At 43.2% G+C, this 14,739-nt stretch overlaps 1 protein-coding gene across 16 annotated transcripts in view; it reads right to left on the bottom strand.

The window, feature by feature from the left end:
• Positions 1 to 11,647, bottom strand: part of LOC117881771 (ankyrin repeat and KH domain-containing protein 1) — a 192,066-nt gene extending 180,419 nt beyond the window's left edge. For 10 of the 16 annotated variants that reach the window (XM_034779440.1, XM_034779437.1, XM_034779442.1 and 7 more), the window contains exon 1: positions 11,264 to 11,640. In XM_034779440.1, the coding sequence (XP_034635331.1) occupies positions 11,264 to 11,542 (279 nt within the window). In that variant the 5' untranslated portion in view covers positions 11,543 to 11,640. Of the gene's footprint in view, positions 1 to 11,263 lie in introns of all 16 variants that reach the window. The other 6 variants (XM_034779435.1, XM_034779438.1, XM_034779441.1 and 3 more) reach the window with 2 other exon arrangements.
• Positions 11,648 to 14,739: the final 3,092 nt, after the last annotated feature.

Genomic DNA, 14,739 nt, shown 5'->3' with positions numbered 1-14,739 from the left:
CTAGGCTTTGAATTTTCTTAAGCTAGTATTAACAAATCAATGTCAAGTAACTTATGGGCAAACATTCTTGGGGGGAGGGGAGGGGAGAAGAAGAGTTGGACAGGTGGTCCATATAAAACACATCAGCAGATTTCTCTCAGATATTCAACTGAACTTTCCTATACCAAAATACATATTTAAAATTAAGCAATACCTCTGAATAGTTTCATGAATACTGGAAACTCTACCAGGGCAGAGCTAAGGATGAAGCCATTATTGGAGTAGGACCATGTGATTTGTGGAAGTTCAACCACAAAAGAAATTAAACTAACATTCTTGACAGGCAAAAAATTCAAAATATAGGAAATGTGCCAGTAATCTTGTAGTTTTGTCATGGTTAAGTAAGGATAGCAGAAAAACAGAACAAGTGAAGAACCTCCTTTGAATTGCCTATTAAAAAGCTACAAGATTGTTAGATATTTCAGTCACTACTTTAAGAGTTATAAAATAAAAACAAGACTGCAGCCAGGACTGATTAGTAGACAGGTAGGTTGAGGTAGTTTTAGTTTCAAATGGTTCTTTGCAGTTATCAGCAAGGGACTCACCATATATACAGAGTTGGTTCCAACTGCCATCTGCTCTATTCTCAAAGCATATTCATAATACATGAAACCTAGTGGGAGTTAAGTGTACACATCAAGGGGAGAACAGACTAGTCTTGTACCTAAGGAAGGCCTTAAACAGACAGATGACTAGGCCTTAGTGTCTAAGGAAAACAGTTATATTTATTAAGCACATGTGTTCAAGTATATTTCAGCATACACTAATCAATTTACTAATCAGTTGATCCATTTTTTCATTATTTAATAACTGCTTCAAAAGGTTTCCCTGCAGCTCATTTATTCCCACCCCTCAGATCTTGCATCAAAGTCAATTTCTGATGTCATCTATTTCCATGGAAACAACCCTGTATTTGACATCACTGTTTTCAAGGAAATAACCAACATAAGAAATGTAATATGACTTTACTCCAAGATGAGACAGAAACAGTGTAGCCAGGCTCTAGTTCAAGTATTTCAACACAATAAATTAAAAACAAAAATATCAAAGACAAACCTCAAATTACCAGAAGCAGCATAAAACCACGTTTTGTTTAAAACTAATGGACTTCCTTGGGTTTGCCTTTTACGCTCTACTGGGGGAAGTTGCTTATACCACCAGCAACCCTAGGAGGGAAAACCATCTACTGTACATATTTCAGGTTGAATCTTCACAAAACGCACAAGTTAAGGGATAACTCCCCATTCCTGGTTGTGAAAGATTCCATTCTCCTTCCTAACAAGGTATGCTTGTGCGTTGAGACTGGGGGAGCTGTCACCTCCTTTCTACTTCACTACAGGAGGAATGTTCACATTACCCTTGTCAAACTCAAAGGAGAAAAACATAGGAAAACAGACCACATGTCTGGTGGATTGGGAGTCCATAGTTTATTCAGTCTTCTTTATTTACTACTCTGCCCAAAATTGGTCTTCTTTATACTAGGGAAATTGCTCACTTTAAAAACATAACGAATACATTTTACAAGTACATTTTTTTCTCAGTCTAGAAAAAAAATCATTGAGAGGGCTGCTTTGATCAGCTACCACCACCTGGGCTCAGGTAGAGTAAACAATTATTTGTAAAAGTGGTCTTTTTCAAGCAAGGCCCAAAGTAAAAGGTTCTATTTATGAGCCGTCAAGCAGTTTAGGCCCCAAAATGTGATTTCCATATAATTGTGCCAGTTTTAAAAGAGTTGTCAGTTCTAGATAACTTTTAGAAAACTTGACAATACAAAAAAGAAGAGGGCTTAAAAATGCACGAACGGAACAGATGAGCACGCCATCTAGCAATTCAGCAAGCTGATCCCCACCCCACCTATATGCTTCAGGCACACCAGAGAGCCTCAATATTTAAAAGTGACTACTCCCACATAAGATAAAACTCACAGGCTCTCCTGTAGGAAAAGTAACTGCTAGGCCCTTCAACTGCCAGCAGAATAGAGAAAAAGCAGCCCCCATGAAAGAAGTTAAGAGAGTGTTCCACATTCAAGTCACCTACTACATAGAAGTATATAGCTTGGTGGAGACCATGCTGAGCTTTTCCAAATCTTGTGCCATTTTTAGTAAAACTTTTCAAACCTAGCACATCCAAGTTTACATGCATGTTCTGCCACTGCAGAGCCAGCAAATGAAACATAGGGTAAACCTTAAGAGTTATCCTAACAAAAGTCTATTCCAGTGAACAAAGCAACCCCAATACAATTCCCGTGCTACATTCTGCTCCGTCGGAAACTCAAGATTAAAATACAAGTGGTAAATAATGTGCTGTTTTTAACCATGAACAGCTTGAATATCTACTTAAGGGATGGCCTCTCTCCCTGTGCTCTACTGTCATGTTTGCAATTAGCAGTATGGTCTGGAGTCCCCTTCATTTAAGACTGGGGCCTAGTGGTAGACCTTTCTCTTTGTGATGCACTCACCTCAAAAAGCTGATCTCCTTCTCTCTTTGGTCTGAAACAGGCCAGATTTGTTAGCCTTCCAGGCACACTAACATTTATCATTTTACTAAGGTTTCTGGGTAAGGAGGATATTGATGGGGAGAATAGGTTTCATCAGGGAGTTTTGATTTCTGTAGTTAAGAAGTGAATTGTTGAGGGGTTGTGTTTTATTGGAAGCAATTGGGGAGGAGTAACTTATGGGCCCAGTGGAAACTCTGGGACCATGACATGTTAAAGTCACAAGCACATATTCTGTATATTTTTGTGCATTTAAACAAATATTTAAAGTAAAGTGTCTTCTATTTTCAAACAGACAAAAGGATTTTTTGAGTAGGGCCAGCAAATGGATCTAAAAGAAGTGTTACATAGTCAAGTGAGGATCAGAGTTTTGGGCTCTTCTGACCAGCAAAGACTGCAACAATTAACCATCTATCACATCACCTGTCTCAAAAGCTAAATTGGATGGCTCTGAAAGGAGTCCCTAAATTTTTATTTAGTTACACCAGACCTGCTAGTCAGAATTATGGGATATTGTGAAACAAGGCCTTGTGGAGGAAGGATTTAAAAAGGAGGAATGTTTATAAAGTTTCTACCAGCCAAAAGTGGAATGGGAGAGAAGAAGAAAAAGTTCTCATCTTATCACAGAACTACTGAAAAATAATGAGACCATTCACATGAATTTGTTTCTTCAAAACATGATTGCACGGTATTAACATATACTATATCCAGGATCATGACTCTTCTAGCTACATTTTGATAGATATAGTGCAAAAAAACCTGAATTTATACAAACAACAAGTAGTTAGGAAAAATGTTAAGTCTCCAATTTATATTAAAGCTCATTATTAGAGGTTATAGAGGGAAAAAGGAAATGAAAAACAGCCTGGTCTGTTTTAATCCCCAAAATTTCAAAGACCCCACAGTTCCTCCAAAATTAGGCTTCAACAAAAAAACCCTTTACCTTCATGACCACAAATGGACTGGTTTAACAATGAAAAGAAACAATCCCAGGGATGAGTTACTATCTATTGATGGAACAGGTTTTTGCTTAAACTGTGACCCCCCCCTCCATCGCCCGATAACACCCATTTACCTCAAACTTAGAGATAGTTAGACAAGGGGGGTGAGGTATTATTTTTTATTGGACCAACTTCTGCTAGTGAGAGACACAAGCTTTCAAGCTTACACAGAGGTAGTGTAGTTTTAAAAGCTGGTTTACAAATAAGTGTATTAATGAGAATAATCAAACAAGAGAGTCCAACTGTTCTTATAATTTAGACTATCACAGGAGTTGAAAATCATACTGTGTCAATGGAAAGGTTTCAAACAGGATGTCTTTAACTCTCGGAAAACTGATGCATGTGATAATACATAAATATGATTTTTGTAGATTTCCCATATTTACAAAGGAACTTGATTAGTATAGCTCGTTAATTCCTAAATTTTTATTTAGTTACACTATCCTCATTCCGCAAATGGGTACTTCTATTAGTAAGACAAGATAAAAATCACAGGAAATAAGAGGACTTTGGGTGATATTTGAAGCAACGTTATCACTTCTGAAAATATAGATGTTCATATTAGGACAATCAGAACTTATTCCCCAGGACACAGTATTTTTGACTTCAGCTGATACCACTGAGAGCTACCAGGGAGTCCTCATAACAGATGCAAGTAAATGTAATTTCTGTTTCAGGTGAAAACTTTGGAGGGGGAATGGGTTCAGGAGGGATTCTTTTTGGGTCAGAAGAAAGGCTTGAGTGTAAACTGGATAAAAGAAATCAAGATAGAGTGATTTAATTCACGATTCTAATCCTAATTTAAATCATTAGTTCTAATCATGTTTTAGACTTGCACTTTGAATTTTGCTTTAGGAAAGTATCTATTCTCATTGGTTGGTATAGCATTCAGACATGTTCATTTGCAACTAAATATAGTTTTTACACTAAATTTGATACTATTTGCTAACCAGGAAAGTGTGTGTAAATATAGTATAAACAATTATATAGCCTAATATACATTTAATTCACATTCTTAATTTTTAATTATTGTAGGTTAAGAAATTTCATGCACTATTTTCTATTTACTAGTTAATATTACCCATGCGTCAAGCTGCCTTTATATATAAACTGGAAACAATTAAAAATGTATAAGAACCACAACTTAAAACAGTTTCTAATAAACTACCTTAAATAAACTGGATACTCAAAAAAAAGGTTTATTAAAATATGTTTTGCATTTCAAACTAACTGATATATTAAACAAAGGAAGTGTTATTTATAGTCAGTGTGCTGACAGACTGAAAAATCTGTCCCATGGTGACCAGAAACAAAGGTCTTTTTTTTAAATGCTTCAAGATGCAGGTAAGTGCTTACTGGGATTTTCAAATGTGCGCGGGCACATAATCTGCTTTGGCACATCTGAAAATCTCACTAGGCATCTATTTGCATCTGTAGGTGACTAAATACCTTTGGAAGTCTGTCCCCGCGTTCTTCAAAGTACTTACATAGTTGCGAAAATGTAAATACCAGTATTTGCTCTGTTATAAAGACTGAAAATAGATAATGCACTATATGACATTGTTACACTTGAGTTGATAAAGCTTGAGTTGGCCTCAAAAAATTACAGATGTTTGCTCCCTGATTTATATAAAATTAAAACAACAGCACCCTTTAGCTCACTAAAGTTTTTAAGAGGACTCACTGATGAAGTTTTATTTAAATGTTAATAGATTATATTAGGTTTAGGCCTTAACATGGGTTGTCATTTCAGATTTAATTTTAAAGGGTTTATTTAAGAAGACATTTGTATTTAAATAAAAATGCAATTTAAATTTAAAAAAACTGATCAAAAATCCCATTTTAAATAATTTATCTTTATCCACCTGGCAAGAAAGCCTTATGTATTAAGGAGGATATGGGGTGCCTACCACAGGGACTCTAAAGGTACGTTGTATCCGATTTGTAATTATGGTTCATGTAAATATACCCAGAGGCTTATGGGATAAATTTTATATATATAATTCTGCTGTCAGGCCACCCACTCTGAAAAAGGGATGCAAATGGACTAAATGACATTCTATAGCGGGGTGAACTTTAATTTCCTTTGAAAAATCAGGACTACATAACTATGAACACAAGAGGCCTGTATAACTTTCATATGACTGCAGTCAGATGCTACTCTGAGCCCCAAGATCCTCAAGTATCTTTATCATTACAGATGACCCCAGACTTGCTTTTTCATTTTATATTAGGTCAGTGAGGCACACAATATTGCAAATACTTCAACTATCATAGTCCTTTACTCCAATCTGGTACTTCTATTTCTGCAGCCCAATTTTGGTGAAAGGTAAAAGATTTACATATTGATAGCCCTGGACCCAGTAGTCTTCTATAGCCAAAGGACAGGTAGCCTAAACTCCACACACACATACCGCTGCCAACGTCCTCCTACTTAACCTATAGGGATCACAGCTAATATCAAGAAGATAGTTTAATATCCATGCCTATTCACTCCATCAGCACCGATTGCCAGAGCCTCAATAGAATCCAGCTTCACAGTGATGGCAGTTCACTCAGAACTAGATTAACTCATTTAAAATAGGCCACAGCAGCTTGCAATCACAAACCCAGGCCACATTTAAGGTAACGTGAATCTTTTGACCTTCACTACTGTTACCAAACCCGTGGGCAATCTGTGGGGATTCCAAAATTAAACATGATGGGGGCAACCACCTTTGGTGGCAATATCTTCTGTAAGTACAGGAGAATTACTGAGTCTCTCTTAATTTTTTCAGAAATAGTAGACAAAATATGATTCCCATGGATCATGCTTGAAACATCTGTAATTGTTGACCAATTTGCATTTGATGTATTTTTACTGGTGATCACAGGTGTCAGGTTCCTGAATCTCCTCTCTCTCACCTTATTAGCCTCTCCATAGTTCATCTGCACCACTAGTTTCAGAAGTATTTTCCCTTTGAACTCAAACAGACAAATGTGTTCATAAGGGGCATATCAGCTGGCATGGACCAGCCATGAGTGTCTAACTGCAGTGGAGACATACCCAAGGTTTCCTAATCTTTCCCCATATGTACAGTTTCTTGGCCTATGCTGACTCAAAGCTAATTCATTCTCATTATTCTCCTTCCTCAGTTTTTTTGATTTCTGATGCCCATCTCCTCTGCCTCCATCCTCAGAATAATCCTTTAGAACAACAGAGACAAAGATATTGCTCAAAAATTATATCCACTTACTGTATATACTCGTTCATAAACTGCATATTTTTGGTAAAAAAAGACACATGAAAGAGCAGGCATCGGCTTATAAACACGTCTACACCAAAATTTGATGATTTTAAACTCTATGGAATCATTGAATTGAATATCTAATACATTGTCATTGTTTACCTGGAGCGTCTGCAGGCATGGAGCCCTCAGCTCCCTGTGGCTGCGGTTCGCCGTTCCCAGCCACTAGGAGCTGCGGGAATTGGCGCGCCACTTCCCGCAGCTCCCATTGGCTGGGAACAGCAAACCGCGGCCACAGGGAGCTGATGGGCTCCGTGCCTGTGAACGCTTCAGGTAAACAAAACATCCAGGCCCACTAGAGCTTACCCTAATGGGCCAGGAACCAAAGTTTGCCAACCCCTGAAATATAGGGTTGGATTATGAAAGGGTCATGCAGTTTTTGCTATTTTTACCTAACCATCTCGGGGGGTCAGCTTATAAATGAACAGACTAATGAATGAGTATATATGGTACTGTTTCTACTTTAGAGACTTCCTGATCCCCACCCCAGCTGTTTTTTTCCCATTAAATGTCTCATAGGATGCAGAATAATGCAGGAAATAGGGAAATGGACTGGGAGTCAGGAGGTCTGGGTTCTATTCCCAGCTCTGCCACTGACTGGCTGTGTGACTGTGGGCAAATCACTGCCCCCTGTGCCTCAGTTTCCTCATCTGCAATGTGAGGATAATATTTCCCTTTTAAAGCACTTTCAAATCTCAGATAAGAAATGCTATAAATATTATTTATCTTGCCTCTGAAATTTTATTCATTTTTGAATCCTGTATTTGTTTTACACTTCTGTTGTATTTTATTTTCTGCACCTCCATGATGATTTTATTTGGTTATTTTCTCCATCTGCCATTGACTAATCCTAGTCCAGTTATTTTACCATATTAAAAATCACATCAATGCAATATATTAAGAATACTGCACATGCACATACACTTGTTACTGATGTCATTTCAGCATGGTTTCTTTTATAGAACTATAGAAGCCAACTGCAGAAAAAGCCCAGATTAAGGGAACATTGCAAACCTTCATTTTATGTATAGTATAATTCCAGCTATCTGAAAATCCTAGTTACCCGAAGCCAGTGTCCCCTCCCCTCCACATAACCCTATGTCACTTACAGAACACTTCCATTTATCCAAAACTTTTGGATGTCATCCAAGCCATTTGGATAAACAGAAGCATATTACACCTCTACCCCGATATAACGCTTTCCTCGGGAGCCAAAAAATCTTACCGCCTTATAGGTGAAACCACGTTATATCGAATTTGCTTTGATCCGCCGGAGCGCGCAGCCCCGCCCCCCCGGAGTGCAGCTTTACCGCATTATATCCAAATTCGTGTTCTATCAGGTTGCACTATATCGGAGTAGAGGTGTATTTATTTTTAAATCTCCCTTCAAGTGCTCCCTAATTCCAAGCATTGGTAGTACCTCAAAGCATACACCCAAGTCAGCGACTCGTGACTTGAGACCACAGTTCAGACACTTGCTAAGTTTTCAAAGCTGTCTAATTCAAGAGCTGCAGTTTTCCATCCCAAGATCTTACAGTTGCTTCTTTGGGACAGAGGACAACAGCAGCAGGTGCCTCTAATATTCTCCCACAGAGAACAAGGCTAAAAGACAGCTCCTCTTGAATTGTGTCAATCTTGTTCCATAACAACCTAGCAGGGAATCAGTCAAGACTCATCCTTCTCGGTCATGTTTCCTCATACAGTCACCTCTGCCCAATACTGAGCACAGGTAATGAGCACATTCAGGATCAAACTCAGGGAGAAACACCAAGACAACTTAAATACATGCGTAGATTGGAAGCCTCTGAATATTTATTTGGCAGCACCTTTTAAAAAGTTTTAAACAAGAAAGTTGTTCTTGGAGAAAGATTTTATTTCCTATACTCCAGCCTCGAGCAAGTCTTTGTACAAAGTCCCTAATCTTTTTTGCCCTCAATGGTTTATAATGAATCTACAGACTAGAATCAGAGGGGTAGCCGTGTTAGTCTGAATCTGTAAAAAGCAACAGAGGCACCTTTTACTAAAGTACTACTTTGCCATTATATAGCCTCATTCACCAGAGGATCTCAACAAGGGTGCTTCACAGACACTAATTAGACATCCACATCTCTTGAGACAGAGAAGTAGGTAACTAAAGGTACATCGCAAATTAATGTACGATTGTAGCATGGGTATGCCTACCCATGCTAGCTTTAATCTAGCTAGTGGGGATAATATTAGTGAATACATAGCGACATGGACTTCAGCATGGGTTCCCCATCCCAGTACAAACCTGCCAATGACCCTAATCATGTATGCTGGTTGCTGGCCCACACTGAAAACCCTACCACTGCATCTTCATATTACTGTTACCCACACTAGAGTAAAGTTGGTGCAGGTATGCCTACCCATGCTACAGTCATCCCTTAATCTGCATCATAGACATACCCAAAAAGGATAAAGCAACAAAGAGTCCTGTGACACCTTATAGACTAACACCTGTTAGTCTATAAGGTGCCACAGGACTCTTTGTTGCTTTTTACAGATGCAGACTAACACAGTTACCCCTCTGATACTTGACACCAAAAAGGATAAATTTCTAAAGCAGAATCTTTACCAGTATGATGGCATCAATATCAGAATAAAGATACTATTTCAGAATCTCTGTAGGTACGTTTTAGATCTTTCTTGATTTCATATTTAGCTGACAGATTCTCAGAGTGATTCTCACTTAGACCTGTGTTTTGTAAACACTGCTGTAAAACAGATATACACTAACATGTGAAGGAACAGAGATAGACGGCTTGATACATGCTAGATACCAAAAGAGAAGCAATTTTTTTTTTCCTTAGCTAGTGCGTGGAGGGGATTCAAATATTTTACAAATAACCCCAAACCCCATTGGAATATATTTCAGTTTGAATATTTACAAGAACATGGATATTTATGGCTGTAACCTCAAATAGAGGCCATGTTGACACACAGAAGTTCCACCAGTTTAATTTAGAATTTAAAAACAGCTTAGTCCTGGTGTGGACACTTAAACTGACATATCAATTCAACTTAATTTAGAAAGCTGTAAGAAGTGTGCCTGCACACTTTACACAAGTTTACCTAAATCAATTGGACTAAAAATATGTATTTTTATTAAATTAGTACAACTTTCTTAGTCAGACAAGGCCTAACAGTTCAGAATTCACCAGGTCTGGGGGTGAGTGGACAGCTGCACAATGGAGTGCCTAGACACCAGGATAAGTGCTGGGCCCCTCCTTCCATCCCTTCAGGTGAAATTGTAAAGTAGAGAAGTTCAAGCATCAATCCACTCCAGGCATCCAATTCTGGTGTGTGTATGTGGGGCGGGGGGGTTAGCATTATGTTAATTGTACCTTTTCCCTCTTGCAAAGCTGTGCAGAGGTTGGGGAGCTGCAACACATGAGCTTTGGACACTAGGAACCATCTGCTTAGGTGGAGGCAGTAGTAGTGAGTAGAACCTCAAAACTCTCCCCTTCAATTAGATGACATGGGAAACTGAAGTAATTCCCTCACCATAGCACCAGTGGGTGGTGATGGTGGATGAAAACTTAGACTTGTTTTCCCTCCCTATACCAGATGGAGCAGCGTTCACTGAGTGTTTAGAACCCCCACAGACCCCATATAGGACGTTGATGGGTATACACCCCCCCACACACACACCCCTTCACGTTATACACGTGTTTGGGAGATTAGAGAGTGGAATTCCTTCCATTCTTCTCTAGGGAGAGAAACCCCTCCTCTCATCACAAGACTAAGTGCTTGGAACCCCTATACCTCCTCCTCCTGAGTCTGGGGTAGCAATAAGTGAGTGCTGGGAACCTCAGACACTCCTTAAGACCGAGCACAGAATAGGTTCAGTGTGGCCAGGTACTGGAAGCCACCACCCTCCTACACTATATGAGAGAAAGGCTGAATACTAAACCCCTCCCCCACCCAGACCATCAGTCTGATGAAACAAAACTGGGTGCTGGAACCCCATCTCCCCGAGACTGGGTGCAGATATGGTGCTAAAATCACCCCCTCCCAGCCGGGGGGGGAGGGGCTGAGCGGCTAAGACCCTCCTCCCAGACTGGCTATGACGAGGAGAATGTGGGGGTGCTGAGCCCCACAGACTAGGGGCACAATGGAGGAGTTTGGGTGCGGGGCCCCGCCCCCATTCCGCGGGCACAGGGCTGGTACTGGGACAGTCTCCTGCTCACGACGATTGGAGGCACATAGTGAGACGAGCGGTTGGATGCTGGGAGGCCCCCGCTCCTGGGTGCACAGGAGGCTGAACACTGGGACCCCAGGGCTCGCTGTTGGGTTCTGGGCCCCGTTTTACTGAGCACAGAAGGTCAGGCCCCAGGTCGCCGCTGCCGCTGCGAGCCGGCCTAGGCCGGTCAGGAAGCGGCTGAGCGCGGAGAAACCGGGCTCGGCCATCGGTCTCTCACCTCGGACACCTCGTCCTCATCGCTGCCGGAACCGCCGCCGCCGCCCCCACTCCTCAGCACGGCGGCCGCCAGCTTGAAGTCGAGGGCGGCCTCTCCAGCGTCGGGCGCTCCGGGGCCTCCTGGCCCGCCGGGCCCAGCCTCCCCGAAGAGGCGCACGGCCCTCAGCCCCAACGGGGCGGGCCCGGCCGCGACGGGGGCCTCGGCAGTGGGGGGAGCACGGGGAGTGACCGAGTCTATCTCCTCGTCGCCGACAGGGGCGGCGGTGCCGTCTGTGAGCATCGCGCTGATCCGGGGCCGCCGCTGCTCTCACAGCCCAGCCGTCTCCGTCCCCTCACAGCACCAGCAGCAGCGCCACTAACTTCTCACAACCAAACGGGACTAGAAGCGCTGCACCGCCTACCCACCCGCTTTTGCCACTCTCATTGGCCATGTTCGGTCTGAGCCTCAGCTCCATTGGACAAAACCCCCGCCACTCATCTTCTCGTCACGCGCTCCCATCATGCTGCCTTGAGAGCACACGCCGAGGCGGTTTGTACTCGCTGCCCCGCCCCGTTCTCTTTCGGTCTCTTCCTGAATTTGCGGAAATCTGACTGGGCATCCGGCATGTCAGTCAAGCCCCTCCCGGGACAGCTGGAGACTGATTGGATAAAATATCCGTCGGTCAACTTTAATTCCAGATTTCCGGACTCCGATTGCTCAGATAGTACATCAGTCATACCTCACAGCTCTTGGCGCCGAATGATTGGCTTGTCTCCCAATCCGTCACACACTCCCCTTTGACTCCTTCTGAAGGTCTCACTCAGTTAGACCAGGCTCCGCCCCCTACTATGATTGGAAGATAGCCATGACTGTCAATGATAAGTACCGTGCCCTCCTTTCCCAGCCACCTGCCCCAGCCTACCCTGCAGAGGAGATATAACTGGATGAATGCGGTGTCAATCACTCAGTCCGCAATTCCGTCTGCTTTCCTTCCCCACCCCCACGCTGAGTCCAAGGATGGCCGCTGCTGACACCCGCATGGGCCCCTCCCCAACTCTGCGAGTCCCGCCCACCGCGATGCTCACTCCCTTGCCTTGGCCCTAGATGTGGCCGTGTTCTCCTCCTCACGTGCCCCCCCGTGCGATCTCCGCAGGGCGCCCGGGCCCTCTCGCGCGCGGTGCCTGCCCTGCCACAGCGAGCTCGGCCCCTTCGCGCCCCAGCTGTTTTCGCAGCGCCCATGCGGCAGGGGGGCTCAGTCCGCCGGACGCTAGGCGGTTGGTGGGGGCCTATTCAGCGGGGGAAGTTCCCCAAAGACCTACTGCAGCCGGGATCTCTGGGACCCAGAACCAGTCCGGCACTGGGAGCTGGCACATGCGGGAAGCGGAGCTGCCCCGGGGCCGGGAACCAAGCTCTGCGCGCATAATAGCCATTGTTGCCCTCTAGTTACTTGGGGTTTAACCTGCTCTGCCGGGGTGGGGGAGGTGCCCAGCTGTAAGAAATGGCTGGCGTGCCACCTGGCTTCTCCTTCCCCTGCAAAATGCCTGGGTGTTTTCTGCTTCAGTGCCAGCTGTGGCCCTTACTGGTTCATCTCAGTGTGACATTCACTCTGAAACCTAACAATGACCCTGTACCCAGCAGCAACCTTATTTTCTGTTTTGTTAGTGATCACTGGGGGCGCAGGGACATCCATTCAGTATGCTTTTCCATTGTTGGAGGTTGGGTGAGAATCTCTTTTATTGGACCAACTTTTCCATTGTTGTTGGACATACCAGTGAGTACTGGGAGGCAATGGAAACAATTGTGCTCTCTCTATATCCATCTAAGGTGACCAGATGTCCCGATTTTATTGGGACAGTCCAGATTTTTGGCTCCTATTACCCCTCACCCCCGTCCCGACTTTTCACACTTGCTGTCTGGTCACTGTATATCCATCAGTTTAAAAACCAGGCTGCCCTTTCATCCAGGCCTCAGTGCCTGTTCTCTGACTGGATTTCCCACTCTGATGGAGGTAGGGTGACCAGATGTCCTGATTTTACAGGGACAGTCCCGATTTTTGGATCTTTTTCTTATATAGGTTCCTATTACCCCCCACCCCCGTCCCGATTTTTCACATTTGCTGTCTGGTCACCCTAGATGGAGGGGACAGAAATGCGTTGGGGCAGGGCTTTCCCCTAGCCCAGAAGTTGGAGAGAAAGGATGAAAGAAATGACAGGCATTTGAGTTTACTTCCTCCGAGGAAACATATTTGCCAGCAGTTCTAGTTTAGCAGGATCTCATCCAAATTTCTGTCCTTGGTCCTACTATTGTCTTGTTCTTCCCTAGGGATTCTGATAGGTTGGAGCCATTCTTGTCCCTCCTGTTCTCATTGCCTGCTGCCAGTTTGTTTGCTGCATGGGTCTCCCTGCTGCAGCATAGTGGTGAGAAGTAGCAGGATAGTCATCCAAACAACCCTAGCCAGCAGGAATCATCCCATCCAGTGATGAGGGGGAAGGAGATGAGAAGGCTGAGGAGGAGGGGCAGAAGGAAAACTCATGTCTACCATAGATCACAGGAGCCTGCAGAAATAAGGGTTGAAGAGAGGAGTTCCCTAATGGTTGGCGCACAGCTGTGCCCCCAAAAGGTTGGGCTACATCAGGTTGCAGTTTGGTCACTGTCAAAAGGCTGAGTTCCTGCCGAGGACACAACTGTCATTTGTTTTTCTTTGTATAAGAGACTAAATAATTGGATTTACTGTCAACTGCCCCTGGCAGAAAAGGAACTTGTTTAAAAAGGACACACTCTGGTTAAAAGCCACCTGTTATGAATACAGTATATCTGTATTCACCTGTGCTACTAACAACATCTTTGGTGACCAAAACAGTGATTTTACAAATCTCATGTACTTTTTACTGCTCAGGCCATTTAATCACCTGTTAAAAATGCAATCACCTTAAACAACAGCAAATAGATAAATCAGGTTCGCTTTTAATTTTAGTCAGTTTCCCTTTGGTTCAAATCCCTAAGCACTATGCAGTTGTATTTGGAGAGCAAGCACTGCAGGAAATCTTGAAAAAGAGCGAGAAAAAACTATGACAACACATTGCCACATCCATGACATTTCCCAATGTGGGATTTTGTAAAATCTCTTTTCCAAAACCCAAATGTTTCAGCTTATGCTACTTTAAGGCTATTCCAGCCTTGCAACGTAGTGACATTCTGCCTCTTGCAGGCACAGGCAATGGGCTGGGCAGCTAGAGACATCTGCAGGAACTCAACCAGCATTCCTCACAGGGATCCTGGACATGCATGTCAGAGTAACAGTTCCATCACCATAAGAGAGAGCACAGGCTGCTCCACTCTGCACCTAGACAGCGCTGCAGGGTGTGTAATGGCACAACAAGGACAGCAGCCTTTCATGGAGGGAGAGGAGGTGACATTTGAGGAATGTAATGTTGGTGAAAGGTGCCAGCAGTATAGCCCTGGAGACTCTCCTCTCTGCATCCAAAGAGCAGCACAGG

This window comes from Trachemys scripta, chromosome 8 (assembly GCF_013100865.1).
Source record: "Trachemys scripta elegans isolate TJP31775 chromosome 8, CAS_Tse_1.0, whole genome shotgun sequence".
Classification (NCBI taxonomy): Eukaryota; Metazoa; Chordata; order Testudines; family Emydidae; genus Trachemys; species Trachemys scripta.
The sequence above is the reverse complement of the archived record's forward strand: the minus strand, read 5'-3'. Positions and strand labels throughout refer to the sequence as shown.